A 19222-nucleotide genomic window follows, 5' to 3' on the forward strand; every position below is an offset into this window, starting at 1 on the left:
ATTAATAATTAAAAGCTAATATACCATGTGGTATAATTAATAATATATGAATGAATAATGTGTATTATATTGTATATTGGAATTCGCTCATGTATGAGATGATCTAAATGTAATTCCATATATTGTATTTATTCATTAAATATTTAACAATTCCGAATGAATCGTATTTATGTGAATTTTATGACACGTTACATAAAATATTTGATTAAGTACAATAAATATTTGATAAATTGAAATGTGCCATATGGCAAATTTGATGGTTTTGCTAAATCAATTAGAGCGGCCTTAACTCGCGATGCATTATCTTATCCACACAATATGATATTTATTCAACTCCGCGAGTATTCATTGAGTTCATGTCTCTTGAAATCGTCTTTACCATATTGTCGCATTAATTAAGACATTGTCGGCGTTGATTATCTCATCTTTGCGTACACGGCATTTACGCGGAAATTTCATCTCATATATACACGTGAATAGATTCCCCCCGTTGCACATTGTGCATGTCGCTTAACGACATCCTGCAGGAGCCAATTAAGTCTAAAATGTAGAACTGATTAATTTTCTGGTAGTCACGCGAAGCACCTTTATAAAAGACACGTCGGGAAATAGTCGGGCGAAAAGAGAGCTTCGGTCCTGCGAGATAAATTAATCTCGATTACGGCGCTTCGTCGGAGACTCGGCTCGCATTCGAGCTGCAGAGCGAATGTTCGCGAATAAAACGTGACGTTTCCGCGGAAGCTGCTAGTGTCGCGGAAAAGTTGTGCACGTGCCTCTCGCGTGAATTTGAACGGGCGCGAGTCCAGCAGAATTCGTGGCGCCGAGAACTAATTAAACTAAGCGAAGTCGTTAGCGGACGTTCCGCAATCCGGTCGTGTCTCAGCTTCGGATCGCTTCGCGCGGTCCGCAATGAATCACACATGACACCGTCGACTCGAATGGAAATAAATGGAGGCTGATCGCCGCCGACGCGTATCGACCTTCGCGGGGGAGCATGCTTGAAGGAGATTGAAAAATATCGCGGGTGCGGCGTTCTCGCCCACCCGCTCGCTTTGAACAGGCTGTGACGAATACGATACTAGATTAGGGACAATCTGATACGAGGAGAGTCGCGATACCGAAACGACGAGATTTCTTTCCCTCTAAGTCCTGCGAATCCGCTTAAAAGGATCTCCCAATCGATGGAAATCTTCGCGAAAGTGAAAGTCGCGTTTGACATTTGCAATGTAATCTTGGTAAAGTATTTTTAATCAGAGAATTGATATTTATATTTAATAAATCTTATATTGAATTTGTAGGAAGCGTAAAAGTTATTAATCGTGAAAAGGTTTTATTACGTCTGACAGTGTTTTAAGAAAGTATTATTTTATGTGACACGATTTAATTAGAACAATATAAATTTCCGAGAAGAAATTATAAATATGAAAATCTTAACAGCTTTAGGATTCACGATAACTTTTTTTGGAATGTTGCAGCAAGACTGTCCTAACGGCAGGTTAACGCCGGCGAAGTTTGTCGACATGTACAAAATGTTCTTCCCGTCCGGCAACGCGGAGGAATTCTGCGACCATGTTTTCCGCACATTCGACATGGACAAGAATGGCTACATCGATTTTAAGGTGAGCCTCTCGAGTTCCTTACAGGACGTAAATTGCGCGTGTTACCGTAATGATCCGTACAATGACGCCGTGCACCCACGTCACACGCCGATCATTCCGCGTGATTAAACACGATCGTTCGCGGCGAAATCCGCGCGGCTGATTGGTTCGCAGAAGTGCCACAATACTTACATCGAAATTGCATCCTCGCGCCGTGGAAATATCATTCGCCGCGCGAATTTAGATCGATCGGCGGTGTGAGGAGTCCCGTTATTGGAAATTTCCCAGGAGCGTAGTCTGTATAACGAATAAAAAGATTTGCCAACAGCGAGAGATAGCAGCGGTATAAAGTACACGGTTTCTCATCTTGGCATCGTTGAAAGCGCAAAAAAAAAAAAACGCCGTCACATCCGATTACACGCTCGATAAGCGCGACGACGTGGATCCTTCGAATACTTGAAATCGCATATTCTTTCACGCTTGATTGTTTACGGGTGAAAATCCTTTATTCTCATCTTCAAGAATTTACTTTCTTCACTCTCCATTGAAATCGTGAGTGACACGACTTGTGTTACAAGTAGAGCTAGTCAGTCAGTAAATAGAGTCGCTTTATGAAATCGCGCGCGACCCGAGGCGAGGGGATCCCTTCAAGAGGAGTTGCTTCGCGTTGCGCCCCGATTTTGCGTTTGTCAGCGTAGCGAGCGGATATCCATCGCCGGTAATTTAATATGGTTCGCTCAAGGTGCGACGCGTCGTCGTGTTCGCCAATCGACGAATAGCTATTTGACATCTGACCCGAATACGCCGGATAAAACCTCGCGCTTTGTCTAACGTTGCGCGCTTTGTGAGGTAGTTTTCCACCGCATCGCTGATCAAAGCTTTCCGGACGACTACAATTTGCCACGGGAAACCATTACGCGCTCGGCGCCCGAGTGACTTTTCAGTCACTTGTGTCAAGAATCACCCCAATCTTCTTCTTGCGCTCAATGTTCACTTTTCGCTGCGTAACCTTTAATCTCGGAGTAGAGAGTACGCGCCTCGGCGCGATAGTTAATTACGGAGGCCGCCGGAAGACGGGATTATTGGAGCGGGTTATCTTCAACTTATCTCTCGTGTTAATGAGTAAAGTACTCAATCAACTTGCAATCTTTTTTTCTATAAACACTCATTAAGTTTATAATAAATTATTTACTTCTTTGAGACTCCACTTAAACATTTAACTATCCTGCTTAATGAAGTAAAGTCGACTTTAAATTTCGCAAATTAAAATTTATTCGACGGCAGAAAAGAAGAGAAACACTCTGTATATATTTTATTATATAATGTATGTTATTAGATAAAACGGAGATGTAAATAATGGTAGTTTTACGGGTATCTGATATTTTATTGCTGGAACAATTGGAAATATTTTATTTTTATTCGGAACATATTGCAAAAGTGGCTATTTCTGCGGTCGCGTGTAACAAATTATCGGGAAAGTATCGAGGGTAATATCGAATCGGTCGGCTATGAGCAGCGGCACCAATTTACGTTCTAATCGCGAGCACGAACTCCAGATGCAATCTGCCTGGCGGTCGTATCTCGCGACCGCGCGGCAGTTAAGAAATCCCCGAGCTCTTTGTATGGCAAAGTTTCAGTTCGCCGATACGAAAGTTCCAGTTGCACCTCCCCCCGCGAGTCGAAGTTCTGTCTTATTGTATACAACACACTTGCAGAGACTGTAAACGCCTATTATCCTCTGACGCTCGTCCGCGGTTTATGAATAAACCTACGACGTGGTTTGACTTCTCGCGCGTGTATTGTGCGCCGCTATTGTCGTCAACACCGGCATTTGCAATCCGCTGGAGCTGAAAACGCGCGAGCTACACCGATAACGGACCGGAAGACGCGAGCCGACCATGATTCCTATTCGATCGTCTCCTTCGTCATATCGAAACCGATGGCTTGCCTATAATAATCGCACAAAGACCCGCTCCCTTTTGTTGAAAGCTGCGTATCGTTTCCGCTTTGGATATAATAATATCAGTTTTCTTACGTGCTGCCCGTTTTTCTTCGGAGAAAAGTCATCGCCTGAGTTTAACTCTCGTGATATTGGCTGAATGAAGAAAACTTTCCTCGACTTTCCGCGACATCGATAACAATGGTGACAATAATGAGTGATGGAATTTATGTCTTTTTTTTTTATGAGAAAGTATAATACGTTGACGTTAAATTGGTTGTGATGGATTGGAAAAATTTCTTATTCAGTTTTTTAAATGTAATGATCAATTTTCTTGCACTTTTCTAAGCGTAGTTTGAAATACTCTGAAACACAATATAAAAAAATAGTTTTTTAGCATATTGTGTTTCTTAATTTTTGCGACAGAATTTTCTTTTTATTCCGTCATCTGTGCTTTATAAGCTATATGTTGATATACCTTCTTTTTTTCCTCTCTCTGTTTTTATTAAATTAGAATTAGGCGAACCGAGAATGCGCGCTTGTATCGCTTATCAAGATATAAATTTTGGATGACGAAACTTCCTTGATCAAACTTGTGCGGGAAAGAGTGATGAACTAATTTAACTGGTTTACACATTGAACGGCTATTAGGGATTTAGCCAAAACTTCCGACAATTTAAACTTTATTTCCCCAACAATTCCGATGGAACAATGATAAATGATGCGCGATTTAGCTATCACGGCGTTCTTGCAACTTTTCTTATTTGCGAAGGATTCGAGTCTCGTTTACATTTATCGTCTTTTCCTGACAGTATCCGAGGATCCTGACAAGCATCTCGAGAATCGAAAACATTCCGTTCTGCATAAACACTGCTTTGCATTCACTCAGTCGCCGTATGTATGAACTAGTGACATGACAAATATTCTTCACCTTGGACGTTGATATATTCCGCCATTTCTCTGCATCCGAGTTTATGCGGCATTTTCTGTATCTGCGGCGAAAGTCACTGTGACATTATTATTATTTAACTTTACGCAAGTGTGACATTTTACGCATGACAAGTAGAATGGTTTAAAAAAAAGAAACCTTTATGTCGCATAATTTTTTATTAAAAAAAAATAAATTACTTAAACTTTATTCAGAAATAATCATTTAAAAGAAGACAACAAAATCGATTGAAGTAGAATTTAATCCGATGACTTAATTTCTTCGCAGTTTAATAAAAACCGCTCTCTGTTACGAGCGTTTTGCAGTTTAGCTGCTATTTGAGAATGCGAAGATTTCAGAGAGAAGGTACAAACTTCATTCACGCTTTCCTCTTTGGGAAACTTTTCGCGCACCGTATAATTGCATTGTTGCATCCGGACGCACCATTTGGGGCTGAAAGTTGTCTGGCTAAAGACTCGCCTGAAAAGTTAATCTGAAAAGAATTTTCGAAAGCACGATTTCCAACTTTATTTCCTATATAACGATCTCCTTTGTAGAAGCGTTATTTGTTTATATTTGTCAAACCAAATAGCATTGAGACAAGTTAAGTACAATACTTTAATAATTCCGTCAGGCGTTAGCTTTTCTTTTTATGCCAGAATATCAATTTACTTATCTGCTGCTGTGCAACGAACTTGCGATCATTACACAAGAATTGTTATTTAAATCTAAATTGAATCTATTAAGAAATTGTTAAAGATCTTTCTAAAAATAGCTATGCAGCTCTTACGTACGACATATGGCTATATAAAGTGCTGAGTGTTACGTTGCAGCAAAGTAAAAGGTACGTCGCGTAGTCTGCGCTAGAAAAAAGTGTATGTTTTATAAAAAGCTACTCTGCACTTTTATGTTCGACCTTGGGTCACGAACCGGGTTTGACCTTTCCTTTCTCTTAAAAGGCGCTTGATCGCGACCCTTCAGCCGCCCGCATTTCCATTAGTGTCCATCGGGCGCCGGTATTCATTTTGAAAGTCCATTTCGAACGCCTGTGTTCGTGGGAAGAGCATTTCTCAACGTTCGAGATTTGCGTAGTTCGCCTTGAAGCGTCCGCTCTATTTCGCGCTGGATCTTCTCCCCCCTCGGTGTTTTCACTCGCGTGATATACCACTGACTTAACCTGATTAACCTTTTGACAGTTGAGTATCAAAAACACAATTGCGAACGTTAAAAACACATTAGTGTAAATCGTCGCTTATATAATTTGAATCGTCGCTTGTATAATTTGAAGAAAAGCAGGTTTATTGAAAATTAAATGGCATACTTGTTCAACTCTCTAATTAAGAAACTCCCCTCTTTGGATGCTTATTTTCAAGATCCCTCGCCAAGAAAACATTTCACCTCAATTAAAAACCACGGACGACTTTTGTCCTCCAAATTGCTTCCAACCAAGCAACGAGCGAAGGTATTGTGGATTTTTCACATTTCGAAAAAATTATATTCCGAGACATTTATATATTTTATAAAGCCATGAATGTGGTGAATTCTTTTTCAGGAGAATTTTTATTCTGAATATTAAATGATGTTTTAGCAATTAAATTGGAAATATTGCAAATTTATTAAGAAAATGATTCGGAGATAAAAGGGATAAAAGTTTGCTATCGTTTTTTTTATTTTACGATTTTTAAAGTTTACTTCGATAAAAGTTGTTCACTTTTTTACAATTCAAAGTTATCGGTTTTCAGTTAAATTTTTTTGCTGAGGAAAAATTGATTCTGTATTCATCATAAAATTGTAATTTAAAAATAACATCTTACAATTAGTCGTAGATTTTTTTTAGAAGTACCAGAATTGAGATATGCAATGATATTTAAAACTTATTTTATTTATCTCAATGATGAATTTCTATGTTTAATCAAAATTTATTGTTGTGCAACAAGATCGATTTTAGTTATTCCAATATTCTAATGTATAATTTTATATAAAAATTATCTCACGTATCCAAATTTTCTATGATAAATATTTTACATCATCGCTTTGTCATAAAAATGAATAATTCTGCTTTAATTTAAAAAAATCGCACAAATTTGTTATAAGCTTGCGACGGCGATAAAATTGATACGTAAAATAAAACGTCGTGCAACATGTGAGCTAACGATGGGCAAAATTGTACAATTTTCTTCGACTTCCGACTCGCGCGAATAACCAACCCTTCTATTTGATCAACACAAACAGTAACATCGGATCTCCGATTCGTTCTACAAATTTTCCACCGCCGATTGTTGCGATTTGTTATTATATCCGCGATTTTCTCGCGGCCAAGTTTCTGATCGACCACTCGCTTCATGCATTCCAAGTGACTATTTTTCTGTAAATGTTAACTTGAGGAATACCAATTGCGAGCGCCGCTCGGAAAAGCCCTCATTTCTGAAGAAAACCACTCTGCTCTTCTCTCAACATTCGCCTCGCATTCATTCTCACGAGCATAGTGTCTGTAAAGCCGGCTAATGGCATCACAAAGATGTTTTCTCTCCTCGACATCAACCAACGTTTCTCTCGGACTCTTTCGCGAGCTTCGCGGGTAAGCTGCATCTAAAATAAGTACAAGCCTAAGGCTAGTCGGAGAGAAAACGACGTCTCTCTTTCTCTCTCTCCCCCCCCTTCTACCTTTCTCTCGGGGGGTCAATACGAGAAGTGGCGACACTTCAGAGGTCAGGAGGAGCAAAGAGCCGGTCCGCCCACCATCCGTCCGTCCGTCCACCCGCTATATTCCGCTCTATAAAGCTCTCCGTCTCGTTTGTCTACCTCGGGCGGCAGGTGACCCAGTTCTGCCGGAATGTACCGTTCTCTAACGACTCCGGTGATGCTCGAAAAGTATCGGGCCTGAGGCGTGAGGGGCGCCCACGCGTATTCGACCCGACAAATTCGTCGGGCGCGCGTATCACGAACGCCATTGTGCCGCGTCGATCATCACGACCACGAGCTTTTACGCGATTTTGCGTCGCGCGGTAACGCGCGACGTAGAGCCGATGCCCGTAAAAAGTGCCATAACCCGGGGACGGTGTATCCGTCGATGAACCGTGATCGATAGCGTGTCTCTGGAATATTGAAGGCGCTATTGACGAGAGGAGAGGATAAGCGAGACATGAGAGTTTTCGAGGAATATTGAGCACTGGGGAGATTAAAGAGTTTCGACGGATTCAGTAGATTCAATAAGACAAATTGTAGAGGAAATCACAAAACCTTGTTTTCTGTTTAAGTGGATTTTGCTCGAAATTACGGCGAATTGCGCGCGATGCATTGCGAGATTTTTTTTTATTCTTTGGGAAAAAAATCGGATTTACAAAGAATCGATATTTTCCAGCACAGAATCCGTCGTTGGAGCTCAATGCAGCAAAATTAGAACATTCTACATACCAGAATCCTGTTATGTCATCGTGTGTTGTAACAAAGGTGCTCCTCGCTCAAACGGCGTAGTGTCGTAATCGACATTCGGGATTTTAATATTTGAATTTCTCCGGTGATTCGGCGCTACCGGTACTAATATTATTTTAGCCGATTTAGCTGAGATTATACTTGAAGCGGGGAATTATTTCCCGGGGCTTTGGAGCGCGAAGGTGCTTGAATTACAGCGTCTGAACCCGATCCTTTCAAATGCGTATCGCAGATATATCTTCGGAAATAGATTGTTATTTCACACAAAAGAGAGAGAGAGAGAGAGAGAGAGAGGATTCCGCCGTAGCGCGGAAATAAAAGTTTCGATATTGCGCGGCCCGTGACGCTGTTATTGATGCGGGACACCGTCGTCTTTTGTTGCAGGAATTCCTATTGGCGATCGACGTAACGTCGAGCGGCACGCCGGAGGAAAAACTGAAATGGGCCTTCCGTATGTACGACGTTGACGGCAATGGCGTTATCGATATGCAAGAAATGACGAAGATCGTCCAGGTATTGTAACTCATAAATAATGCATGCGCTTCGATTTATCTCCACTTACTCGCACTCGACCGCAACGCTTCTGATGGAATACGGAATTTTTTATCACTTGACGTCAGTGCTGGTAACGCGACTAATCAATGAGGTAGAGATGCAACATAACATATTCGCTGTAACACATTTATATCGAGTATATACGCGCGGCATGTTTCCTTTTCCCGCGTCGGCAAATTTGTAATTTCATCGCATGATGCATATACATACGGTGATGCATTACGTTGCGGCGAAGTCACGTTGCGCGAAATCAAAATTGCGTTATCGGCGTGGCCTTAATGGAAGTGAGTTTGTTTTTCCCGTCTTTCGCGCTGCACAATGCTCGAATTCGAACTGTAATGAGATCACACAGGTAATTAGTCTCAATTCAGTCGAATGAGTCGACGCTGATTTGCATGATGGTTAATTAACGCGCGATCGCGAGTTGTGACAGGGTCATAAATCAACGCTGTTTTTCACCGTCCACCCGGTGCATCTCCCTCGCTGCATTTCTTACGTGAATTGAGTGGCGTATGCGGCGAGTACCGGCGCACTAATATTTCATGAACCCCTTCACGACGAACAGATGTCGACGTAGTTGTGCGGCTGTTTCACTCGGCGTTGCGCGCGTTTCTCGGAATATCAGAAACGAAGCTAGCATCATTAGATACAGCTGTCGCAGCTCATTTTTTTTAATAAGTCATTCAAGTTTCCGTGTCGCCCGTTGTGACCTCGCGACAGCGAGCGCTAAGGCGGAGACGAGTGGAATTTTGTAAGCGCGAAAAAAATATCTTGCATAGTAAATTTCTGCAAAATTGCGGTCACATTTGCACACGCGTGAGTGGAGTAATCGGTTTTTAATATTCAAATAGCAATTTGTGGGTTTTTATAATTTTAATATTCACGATGCTATTTGCTTTGCGGTAATATAAGCATGCATATGCGAAAGAATATTCACAAGTAGTCAATAACGAAATGTGATCTGAAATTCGCATTTTCACAACAGAAGAAGAATATGTTGACTTTTTGCTGTAGAATTAATCATAGCAAGAGATAAAAAAAAGATCTAGATTTATTCTAATAAGATAATCCGATGATACATCACATTTCTTGCCGGCATATTTCTTGGAAAAATTTAAAATTATTATGCAAGATAAATTTCGAAAATTAAAGTACGGAGATAAAATCGCGGCATGAGACGCGAGGGAAAAGCTAATTATCGCGGGCGTGAATTCGAATAGAAAAATTGTGTTTACATGCTAGCAGGCCAGAGTGCGGAAAATCATGATAAAACGTAACGACAATGCCGTGGCTCATAAGCGTATTATTATATCATAGACTTTTTACGTGCAGTTCAGCGCGGCGTTTCATCACACTTGCTTTTTCAAATCTGTTTTCACAAGGAAAATATGTTCAGTCAACTCTTCTAGTACATAATTATTATCAACAACTTATATGCAATAAAAAGCAGAACAAAATATTTAAAAATTGAGTAATAAAAGAAACTTTAATCATGTCAGTAAAAATGAGAAACTTATTTATTTTATGTCGATATTAAATTTTATATTTAAATAAATATTAATATTAATAATTTTTTATTATTTTTAAATATTTATTCATGCAATCTCTTTAGAAAACGCGAAGCAAGATACTCTTATTTTTATTTTTAATACGCATATTCATAACTTTTTTAACATATTTCTAGTGCTATTGCTATTTGTTTAAGTAACGATTTTTCCAGATCACTCTGAATTTCAAATAGTAAAAAAATTGTCTTGAAAAAGCCAAAAGAGTTGAAACGTTTCAATTATCGTCGGAAAGTTTCGCCGGGAGACAACAGAAAGCTCTTTGTTCCGGCACTTTGAGACACATTAACGCTATCGTTAAAAAGTTCATCGAGTAGCCTAGTCGCGTCCGTTCGGATACTCATCTCACGTTATTAGAAGTTCGAAATTTCCGCGACGTCGCTTCCATGGGAATTCCGGTAACCAGCTTTCCACGCGTAGCGAAAATTAACGACTGAATGAACGATGAAACTCAATGCCTCCGTGTTTAACACTTGACCTGCGAGCATCTACGTGCGTGGAGCGTGCATTCCTGTAACTCAATTGACTCTGTGTTTCCATTGTTGAAACTCCGGGAATAACAGTGCTTCGCTCTTCCTCTCGATATCTCTACGAGCGGACTCGTTGCATCATATTTCAAAAATGGTACCATTGCTTTAGAGAAACGGATTAAATTGTGAAGCAAGATTTTATGACCACTTAAGCTTCCACGAATCCCTTTCTGTGATCCAAAAATCGAAAATGTAATTGATTCTGTAACATTATTTGTCAAAAAATATATTTTATGCAATTGCTGGACAGAACAATTTTTTATACGAAAATAACACGGCAGTTTATAGCAGCGCGTTTAATTGCACTTAACATTGTTATGTACAATCATTGAACATTGTGATGTTACATCTAAAAATTATTGAGGCAACATTTCAATTTTGCATTGTTTTTTAAATTAATCTACATATAATTGGATAATTTATTTATCTTTTTAGATAAATATATATTACATAGACAAACAAAAGAGGATTAATTTTATTTGAATGATAATTTCCTACATCGGTATATTTGCGATAAAATTAATCCGCTTTATCTCACGTATCTGTTGGGTGAGAAAATAATGAATATCGCGTATTCATCTCTATCCGCGCGGTTTACAGCAGACCAATCGGAAAAAAGTATAAAAAAAGATTATAAATAAAGAATCACTGGGTGAGCAACTCGATGTATCGGCGAGTGCAATAAATTATATTTTTGTGAGGATGCGATTTATGACTTAGCCGAGTTTTGCTCAACCATGTATATCGCATGCATAAGAAAAACAAGTACATGAATTTAATTTTTGGTTTTATCCATTTCCCGGTCAGCTGCAAATGCATTATGCATATCGCGATGATAATAAAATACGGGATCGAGGACAAGTAAACAAATTTTTTCATCTTTTCTATTGTCAATGACTAATTTTAGTAAAATTTATCTAAATTAGTTTAGTGATTTTTTTTCTACAAAGCAATCAAAATTTAAAACAACTTAAAAGCTTAATTAATGGCACAGAAATGAATTAGCTGCACATTATTTAGAGATAATTAATCCACTATGGAATAATTTTTCTATAATTTTTTTGTTAAGGAATAATTTTTCTTCTATTGCACAATAAAAAAAATAATAAATGTTTATACATTCACGTATTTTTCACAGTTTGGTAGGATACAAAAAAAAGATATGCTCTTAGCGACGGTCGGTTAAATGCTCATTAATCAGGTGCTGTTTTTTTATAATGAGTCTGAGTCGCGCAACCTTCGATCTTTTCGTGATGGATTTAGGATGGACTTTTATTTGAAAAAACGTTACCCGCGCTGATTTTCATGATTTATGACTTCACTGCACTTATAATGCATGATACACGACCTTGTATTCTGATGAACTTTTTTCCGCGTTTTTTAATAAAAATAATGTTTTGGTAAAAAAAATCAATAATGTATAAAAGTAACGATATGTTACATTTGTCTATTTCTTTGAAGTATGTAATATCAGATCAGGTGTTACATTTCAGTTTATATCGTACACATGATCTTTAGCTATACATTACACATTATGGTTTAATTAAAATCGATGTAGAAAGCCTAGCTAATTAAAGCCGCTTTCATATCTATACCTCATTATTTGTGTATTATTATGCGAGAAGGTAAGTCTCAAATTAATTAACTTTACTTTATCTTAATACTTGACGAGTATCTACTGGATAGCGAAAATTCGCTGAAAAGGTACTTTATAAAAAAAAGAAGCACCATATAAAAAAGGATTTATTTTTCTATATCAAATTCACATATTATACTTTACGAAATTTCAAACGTTAAAAATATAACGGTGCCTTGAAACGAGATATCATCCTGCGAATGGAAAACGAAAAAGAGAATATTCTGCATTTAAATAGCGAACATCGGCATCGATCGTTCAGCATTTCAAAATATTGATATATATATATGAAGCCATCTTATACATAAATATGTCACATCGTACATGTCAAAGCGTGGACTAGTTTTCAGAGTATGATCAGCGACGACGACGTCGGTTGTACATGAACCCGATAATATCACGTAGAGAAACAAAGTGTTATCCTTCTGTTCCCAGGCGATATACGACATGCTCGGCGCGTGTTCGAGCAGTAGGCCGGCGGACAGCGCGGAGGACAGGGCGAAGAACATATTCGCGAAGATGGATGAGAACAACGACGGACAGCTGACGCAGGACGAATTCCTCAAGGGCTGTCTCCAGGATGAGGAGCTGTCGAAGATGCTCGCCCCTTAATCCCGACGCTACCGTATTTCCGTCGACGTGCGATCGTAAAGACACCCACGACTCTCATCGACTCCCCCTCTCTCTCTCTCTCTCTCTCTTTCTCTCTCTCTCTCTCTATCTATATCTATCTCTCTCTCAGAACGTCTCAATGGAAACGTCGTCAACGCCAGCGACAAACAAACCACCACCGAAATCGACACCCGTTGTACACACAGACATCATTTACACGCGACACGTACACGTATCAAACGTTAATTTCCTATTGACAAAATGACGTACGCTATTATTGCAGCGGTTCGATTAAACGAGTCCGCAGCTCGTGCCCATATTCGTGGGGCCGCGATGAAAATCGAAGGATCGACCCGATCGAGGATGATCGAGGACGATTGATAAACGACGGCGATTTCGAGCGGAGTCGCTGCGTGTTTTTCGCGAGAGCTCGCTCGAAAAACGAAAAAGATTTTCCGAGAGACCGAGAGTGGCGCATCGCGCGCCCAGAGCTTTCGGACGACCGTCGAACAGCGGCAGAATGCTGACGGTCGGAATCCTGAGGAGGGAAGCCTCGCGAGCACGGAGATCGGAGAACGACGCGACCGGCGACGACGGGAGATCTAATTTAGCCTCGCGCGCGCACGAGGAAGAACCTTCACGAACTCGGACTCGCGTTGACAATCGCGGAGTCCCACTCGTCGTCCGGATTCGAGAATTTCGTCGTACTTGCGGAATTAGCGCGAAAGGAGCCCTCGGTAGTTCTCTCACGGGGCGAGTGACAGCGTCGGGGTCGCCGACGACTGGCGACGACTTTCAAAGCCCGCGCTCGCACCGACCCGCTTCGGCTTAACTGATCCACAGACAAGCGATTCGCCGTCCCTTTCCGGCTCCGTAGTTCCGCCTAATAGCACAGACGGCGACCGGAAATTCGATTAATCCTCTGATGCGCTTTAGGAGTCGCGAGGACTTTGCAAGTAACTCCCTGTAATTTCGCCTATCACGAGCGTGATTTCCACGGCATTAACATCGCAATTCTAATTACATTTTGGATTTGTCAATGGAGCCTTGCGAGTGCATCAAGTCTCACGACGAGTCTCGCCGGGGCCGCTATTGTTTTCACCAGCACTCTCGTTCCGTTACGATAGAATTAGCGTAATAGCTCAGGCGTGTCGGAAGTTACTTTGCTTGACATCGCAAGACTGTCACAAAACGTTCACGAGCATTTACAAGCATTTGATCAACAATATCATCTGCTCAAGATGGAGCACATTTCTGCATTTAAGACACCACCAATAGTTTCTTGAATGTATTTCACAACAATCTTGATGTCAGCTGTAGTTAGATTCAACGTAATTGTAGAATCTTCTCAAGAATTTTATACGTTCAATCGCACGCTTTGCTTTTTCAATCCTATATAAATATATTTCAATAGCTCAAAGCGAACTGTGATTTCAATTTCGAGAGTTAGTTGTTTATTCGATTATCACTATATCGATCTTTATTCCACTCTCCGACACTTGATTCCGCCGAGTCTCAGTTTACACTATAAGAATTGCATCGAGATTTACTTGTAATCTTACATTTCACTTTCAAATAAGCAATATATCAGAGGATTAATCTGGATCAGGATCGAGTCGAAGTCGGTGCGGAGTTTGGAAGCCGCGCAGACGAATTTATTGCGGTGCAAACGGAGTTTTATGCGCGGTATCGAAAGTGGAGATTCGCAGGAGCGAGGATTCTCGTAGAATTGAAGAGAATTGAATCGTAGAATTGAAGATTGCGCGCGTCGCTCCTTCGGCAGATATGTCGATCGTAAGATTGACGAAGGGACGATACTCGGCGGCGATACGCGTGCCGCCGTCCGCGTTATTACGGCGTTGTTACGCGCTCGCGCGAGGTGGTAACACAACGAATTGCGAATTACAAGGTAATGTCGATTAGATAGGGGGAATATCGCTTAAGGGAGATAACGTTAATTTTATATCGGGTGCGAGAGAGCTCTTAAACGTTCAGCCGCGCGCTTGTCGACTAGCACGCGCGCCGTTATTTCTCGCCGATGCCAATACGGTATCGCCGCCGTGCAAACGCTATTACGTGCAGCGGATGCGGAATAGTACCTGTGGTATACGGGTCGTATGTACGTTTATCGTGTTCAATAGAGATCTACTGAACTTCCGTTGCACGCGCGCGGTGTCTTGTGCGGCCGTCGCGGGGGAAAGCGATAAGACAGAAAAAAAAGAACGCATCGATTTCGGGGAAACAGCCAGAACCCCCGCGAATCTTTTCATAAATTTCTTCTTCGCTCGTCATCGGCCTTCTCGCGATGTGATTCAACTTCCGTCGTGCAGCGTTGACTCAGAGACTCGTATAGAAGGATGATTCACGATAATGATCGCAATCGTGATGCAGGAAGAAGAGGAATATTTAATCGGCTTCGCTCAATCGGCCTCATAACTGCAAATCAGATCTTATAAATAGATCTCCGTTGTAATACGCGTCTTCGACAGCGTGCTCGTCGACGCGCGCGCAGACGTTCCGACGCCTCCCATCGCGGAGGCTTCGATTTCTCCTTTTTTTTCTCTCTCTCTCTCTCTCTCTCTCTCTCTTTCTCGTATTCGTGTAGTGTATTACGTATCGAAATACATGCGCCCGCGAGAAACACAATGTGCACCGGGATCAACGGTGCTTTGCGTGCTTATATTTTAAGCTTTACGGACAAGTGTCACACGTATATCGAGTATACAAAATCACCGCATGACGTTCCTCGCATGGTGGATATGTCGGGAAGCTTATGGTTCGTGCGGACAAATTGGTTATTTGCTGTCGGGAATCCTGTGTCTTGCGCCAAGCTGTTTGAGGTAAGTTTTGCCATCGCAGAATATTTTGCCAATTGGACGCAATCTTCGTGCGATCGATGCACACTTCGGATACGATTTACTTTTTTCTAAAAAAAAAAAAAAAAAAAAAAAGGAAAGATATCCGAAGGAGTGGAACTAATTGTAAACCAGAGATCTAGCTTGCAGGGCGATCTTAACTTTTCTGCGAAAACTTTTCTAAATATACCTTGCGATGCTTTGCCGTAATGCACAGAATTAACGACATACGCACACACACACACACGTACACTGTGCATATTTTGGTAATCGATTCCGACTAGGAGAAACGATCGTTAAACCCGCGGTATACCTAAAGTGTTTTGTCGTTAATTTGTTCCCTCGAGTTACGCTGTCGTGAGCGCTCCAGTGCACGCTAGGACGTACGTTGTAGGTTGCGCTGTAATTACTTCGTTGCCTGTTTCCGATAGTTTCGAGACATATTTCGTAGTTTTCGTAGCAATTAGCGATATACCCGAGTCTTTCTTATTACGACTTATAACAACTATAACTATTAATCCTTCCGTGCGCAGATTTTTAATAAAATCTTGAGTAGAAAAATGCAAGTCTTTGTTAGAAAATGATAAAAATTAGATCTTAATGCTTCAAAGTTAGAATTGAAAATTCTGTTTAAAATAGTATAAAGATTCTCTTCGAGTTTATTGAAATTAATCAGCGAGATGTTCTTTCGGACAGTGCAACCTGCGAGCTCGGGCAAAAAAACCGACAACACATGTGTATTTGTATCGCGGGCTTTAGAAAGAATCGATCAAACAGCTGAATGTGATAAGTCGGTTTGAGGGCGCGAAGCCAACGATAATTTTTGCTGTCACTATTCATGGCGCGCTACAAGGCGACTCCGTGTACTCTTTTCGCCACGTAGCGCAATAAATTCTCACGTGCAAAGCGGCTTAGTTGCGCTTGGAACACATTGTGATCCGCGCGGATAGCTAGTGGATTTAGAAAAAAAAAACCCGCCACGTTTATTCAGGTATTCTCTGAACAAATCTTCCAGTCGGTCGATCAATTGTAAACTAACGGCGGGCGAGTGAAACTGAATGGTGAATCGGATGGAATTTAGCTTACCAGAGTCTCTCTCCACCTGGATTCTTGCTGTTAAATATATAAATATAAATAAATAGTACAATTATATAAACGATATATAATGCAAAAATCTGAGCAGTGCAGTTTAGGAGACAGTAGAGATAGAAATTGATTCTGAAATTGAAACTCGGTTTTCTTCTTGCATTATAAACTATTGTATAGAGAGTAGCTGTCTAGTCTGACGTGAGAGATTTTATTTCCGTTTATTTCACCGGAAATATATTTTACGTTTTGTAATCGACTTGTCTTATTTCACTCTTTAGAATTAACATTAGAGTTAATCATTCCGGCGCGCAGAAATTGTTGTATACAAAGTTGATTCAGACAAGATATTTATGCTAGGACACGCTGTATATTTGTACATTAATCTCGTTAGATGAATCGGATTGATAAAGAACCGCCGTGGAAATAATATCGAATTACTTCATAATCGTGAACATCGATAGTATACTGAATGTTGGACATAAACAAGATAAAGAACTCGCGGCGCGAGTCAAGTTACAAAGCGCGTACGGTTTCCTGTCGATCAGGAACATTATTACTTGAGTGGGAGAGAGCGAGCAGATGGAGGGAGCTTTTAATTAAAATTCCAATTCATCCCTCAGTGCCGTTCGTCCGCCAGCGTCCCAAGTAAACCGGAAAGTTCGCAATCTGAATCAACAGGATGGACGGGATCGTTAAAAACTTTGCATCGCGATGCGTAGGTTTGTGATATTTGTGCGAATTGAGTCCGTTAATTGAAGTGCATTCTACCGCGGCGCTTCGATGAATGGAGTTGAGTTCTGTGTATTCTACAGGTTTCACGGAGAAACGGCGCTTCAGTAATTTACATAAAATTATAGCGAAACGTCTCGAGGACGATAGCAGGCTGTATGTACGGAAGCTTCTTGTAACCGAGAGATCGATAGATTTAGCGGAACGGCGAGGTAGGCAGATTGCAATCGTTCGGGAGAATCTTCGTTCGCGAATTGGCAAAAAAACGCGCTTGTTAAAATTGCGGAGACGGGAAGACGTCGCGACTTCGCAATCAGTACATTTTCCTTACGGCATATTACAGAGACGCGCGCTCTTTCGTGCCTCCGATACGGCAATCTTCTATGAACTAATATTTATAAAGCGTTAGAGTATGCCTTAATTATATTAAACGTGAATGTTTGTTCTAAATCCCGAATTATAAAAAAAAAAAAAGAGTCAAGTACTTTCGAGACTAGTCAAGAGCGTGGTAGAAGTGCGCGATGGTCAAAGAGTTTTCTTGCGCCACCACCGCGATCTATTGTTCATCGTGTAGTTCCAGTAGCTAGTTTATAAATACGGATTAGTGAGACAAAAATCTTTAAGATATCAAATTTTTTTGAGATGATAAAGATTGCAGTGACAAGACAGAAAGTTGATACCGCGATCAAGAAGCGGTATCAACGTTAATCGGCATCAAATTTAACAGATGCTACTTTCAGATATATTGTAAAAAAGTTCAGTAAATTTTAACAGAAAGAAGATGTAAAAATCTACGTGATAAATAACGGGAATATACGAAATAAATTGACAATATTTATTCAATATACTTTTGTCATTTATCTTGTAATTCTTGCATCTTATTTGTAAATTTGCCGGATTTTTTTTTTACAATGCGGCGGTATCAAAGTCAATCAATGGCACCAAAATATAAAAACTGCTCGTATTTTAAAGTTAATCGGTGGTACCAATCGTTCGTATCAGTAATCACGAATAATAATACCAATTTTCATAAATGGTACTAATTTTAACTAGTTGCACCAAAATCGATACCAAAATTAATTGTATCCACAGTGACTGTGTAAACTTACGTGTAAAAGCGGCACGCCGAGGGAGTGCCCCGTCTCCTTCTCGTGTTGATTAAAGAACAACGATAAGCGGACCACAATGTGTTGCCGGTGCACGTCGCTCCAATCGCAAAAATCGCGAAGACTTTCTCGCGAAGAAACACGCGTACCGCATTCTTCGCTTATTTTCCTCCGGCGGGGTACGTAGATTAATGATATCTAAGGCGGACGACACTTCGCATTTTCGTATGTCGCGTCTAAAGCGGATCGCGAGGATCGTAATAAAGAAAATAATCTTCTATCGCCCGAGTCGCGTACACTCATCCCAAAGAGATGATAGACTAGCGTCTATTAGTGATAGCATTCGACCAATTGTGTGTTTTTATTAGAACGATACGCTTTTTGGTCCGCGCGCGGCCGCGTTCTCTCGTCCCGCCGCCTCCGCGTTCCGCTCGCGGATTCCTCGCCGAGATATCGAGTCCTCGATTCGGTCGATTTCAGCGCTGTCCCTTTCCGAAATGAATTATGTAGCCACAAATTAGATTTAGCTTGAAAATAAGAAATTAAATGTTGCAGACTTTGCAGAAATCACGTTGCGAGTGATGTTGTCGAGAAAAAAAACCAGCAGGAAAAAAAGCTATACTTATCGATAGATTCTTATCGGAGGAG

General features: G+C 40.7%; 2 protein-coding genes across 14 annotated transcripts in view; both read left to right on the plus strand.

Moving 5' to 3' along the window:
- Positions 1-15751, plus strand: part of LOC105677508 (neuronal calcium sensor 2) — a 109710-nt gene extending 93959 nt beyond the window's left edge. For all 11 annotated transcript variants that reach the window (XM_012376172.2, XM_012376170.2, XM_012376178.2 and 8 more), the window contains 3 exons: positions 1476-1619; positions 8282-8410; positions 12619-15751. In XM_012376172.2, the coding sequence (XP_012231595.1) occupies positions 1476-1619; positions 8282-8410; positions 12619-12795 (450 nt within the window). In that variant the 3' untranslated portion in view covers positions 12796-15751. The remainder of the gene's footprint in view (positions 1-1475; positions 1620-8281; positions 8411-12618) is intronic.
- Positions 1-19222, plus strand: part of Nca (neurocalcin homolog) — a 134803-nt gene that overhangs the window by 94655 nt on the left and 20926 nt on the right. The window lies entirely within an intron of this gene.

This window comes from Linepithema humile, chromosome 2 (genome assembly GCF_040581485.1).
Source record: "Linepithema humile isolate Giens D197 chromosome 2, Lhum_UNIL_v1.0, whole genome shotgun sequence".
Lineage (NCBI taxonomy): Eukaryota > Metazoa > Arthropoda > Insecta > Hymenoptera > Formicidae > Linepithema > Linepithema humile.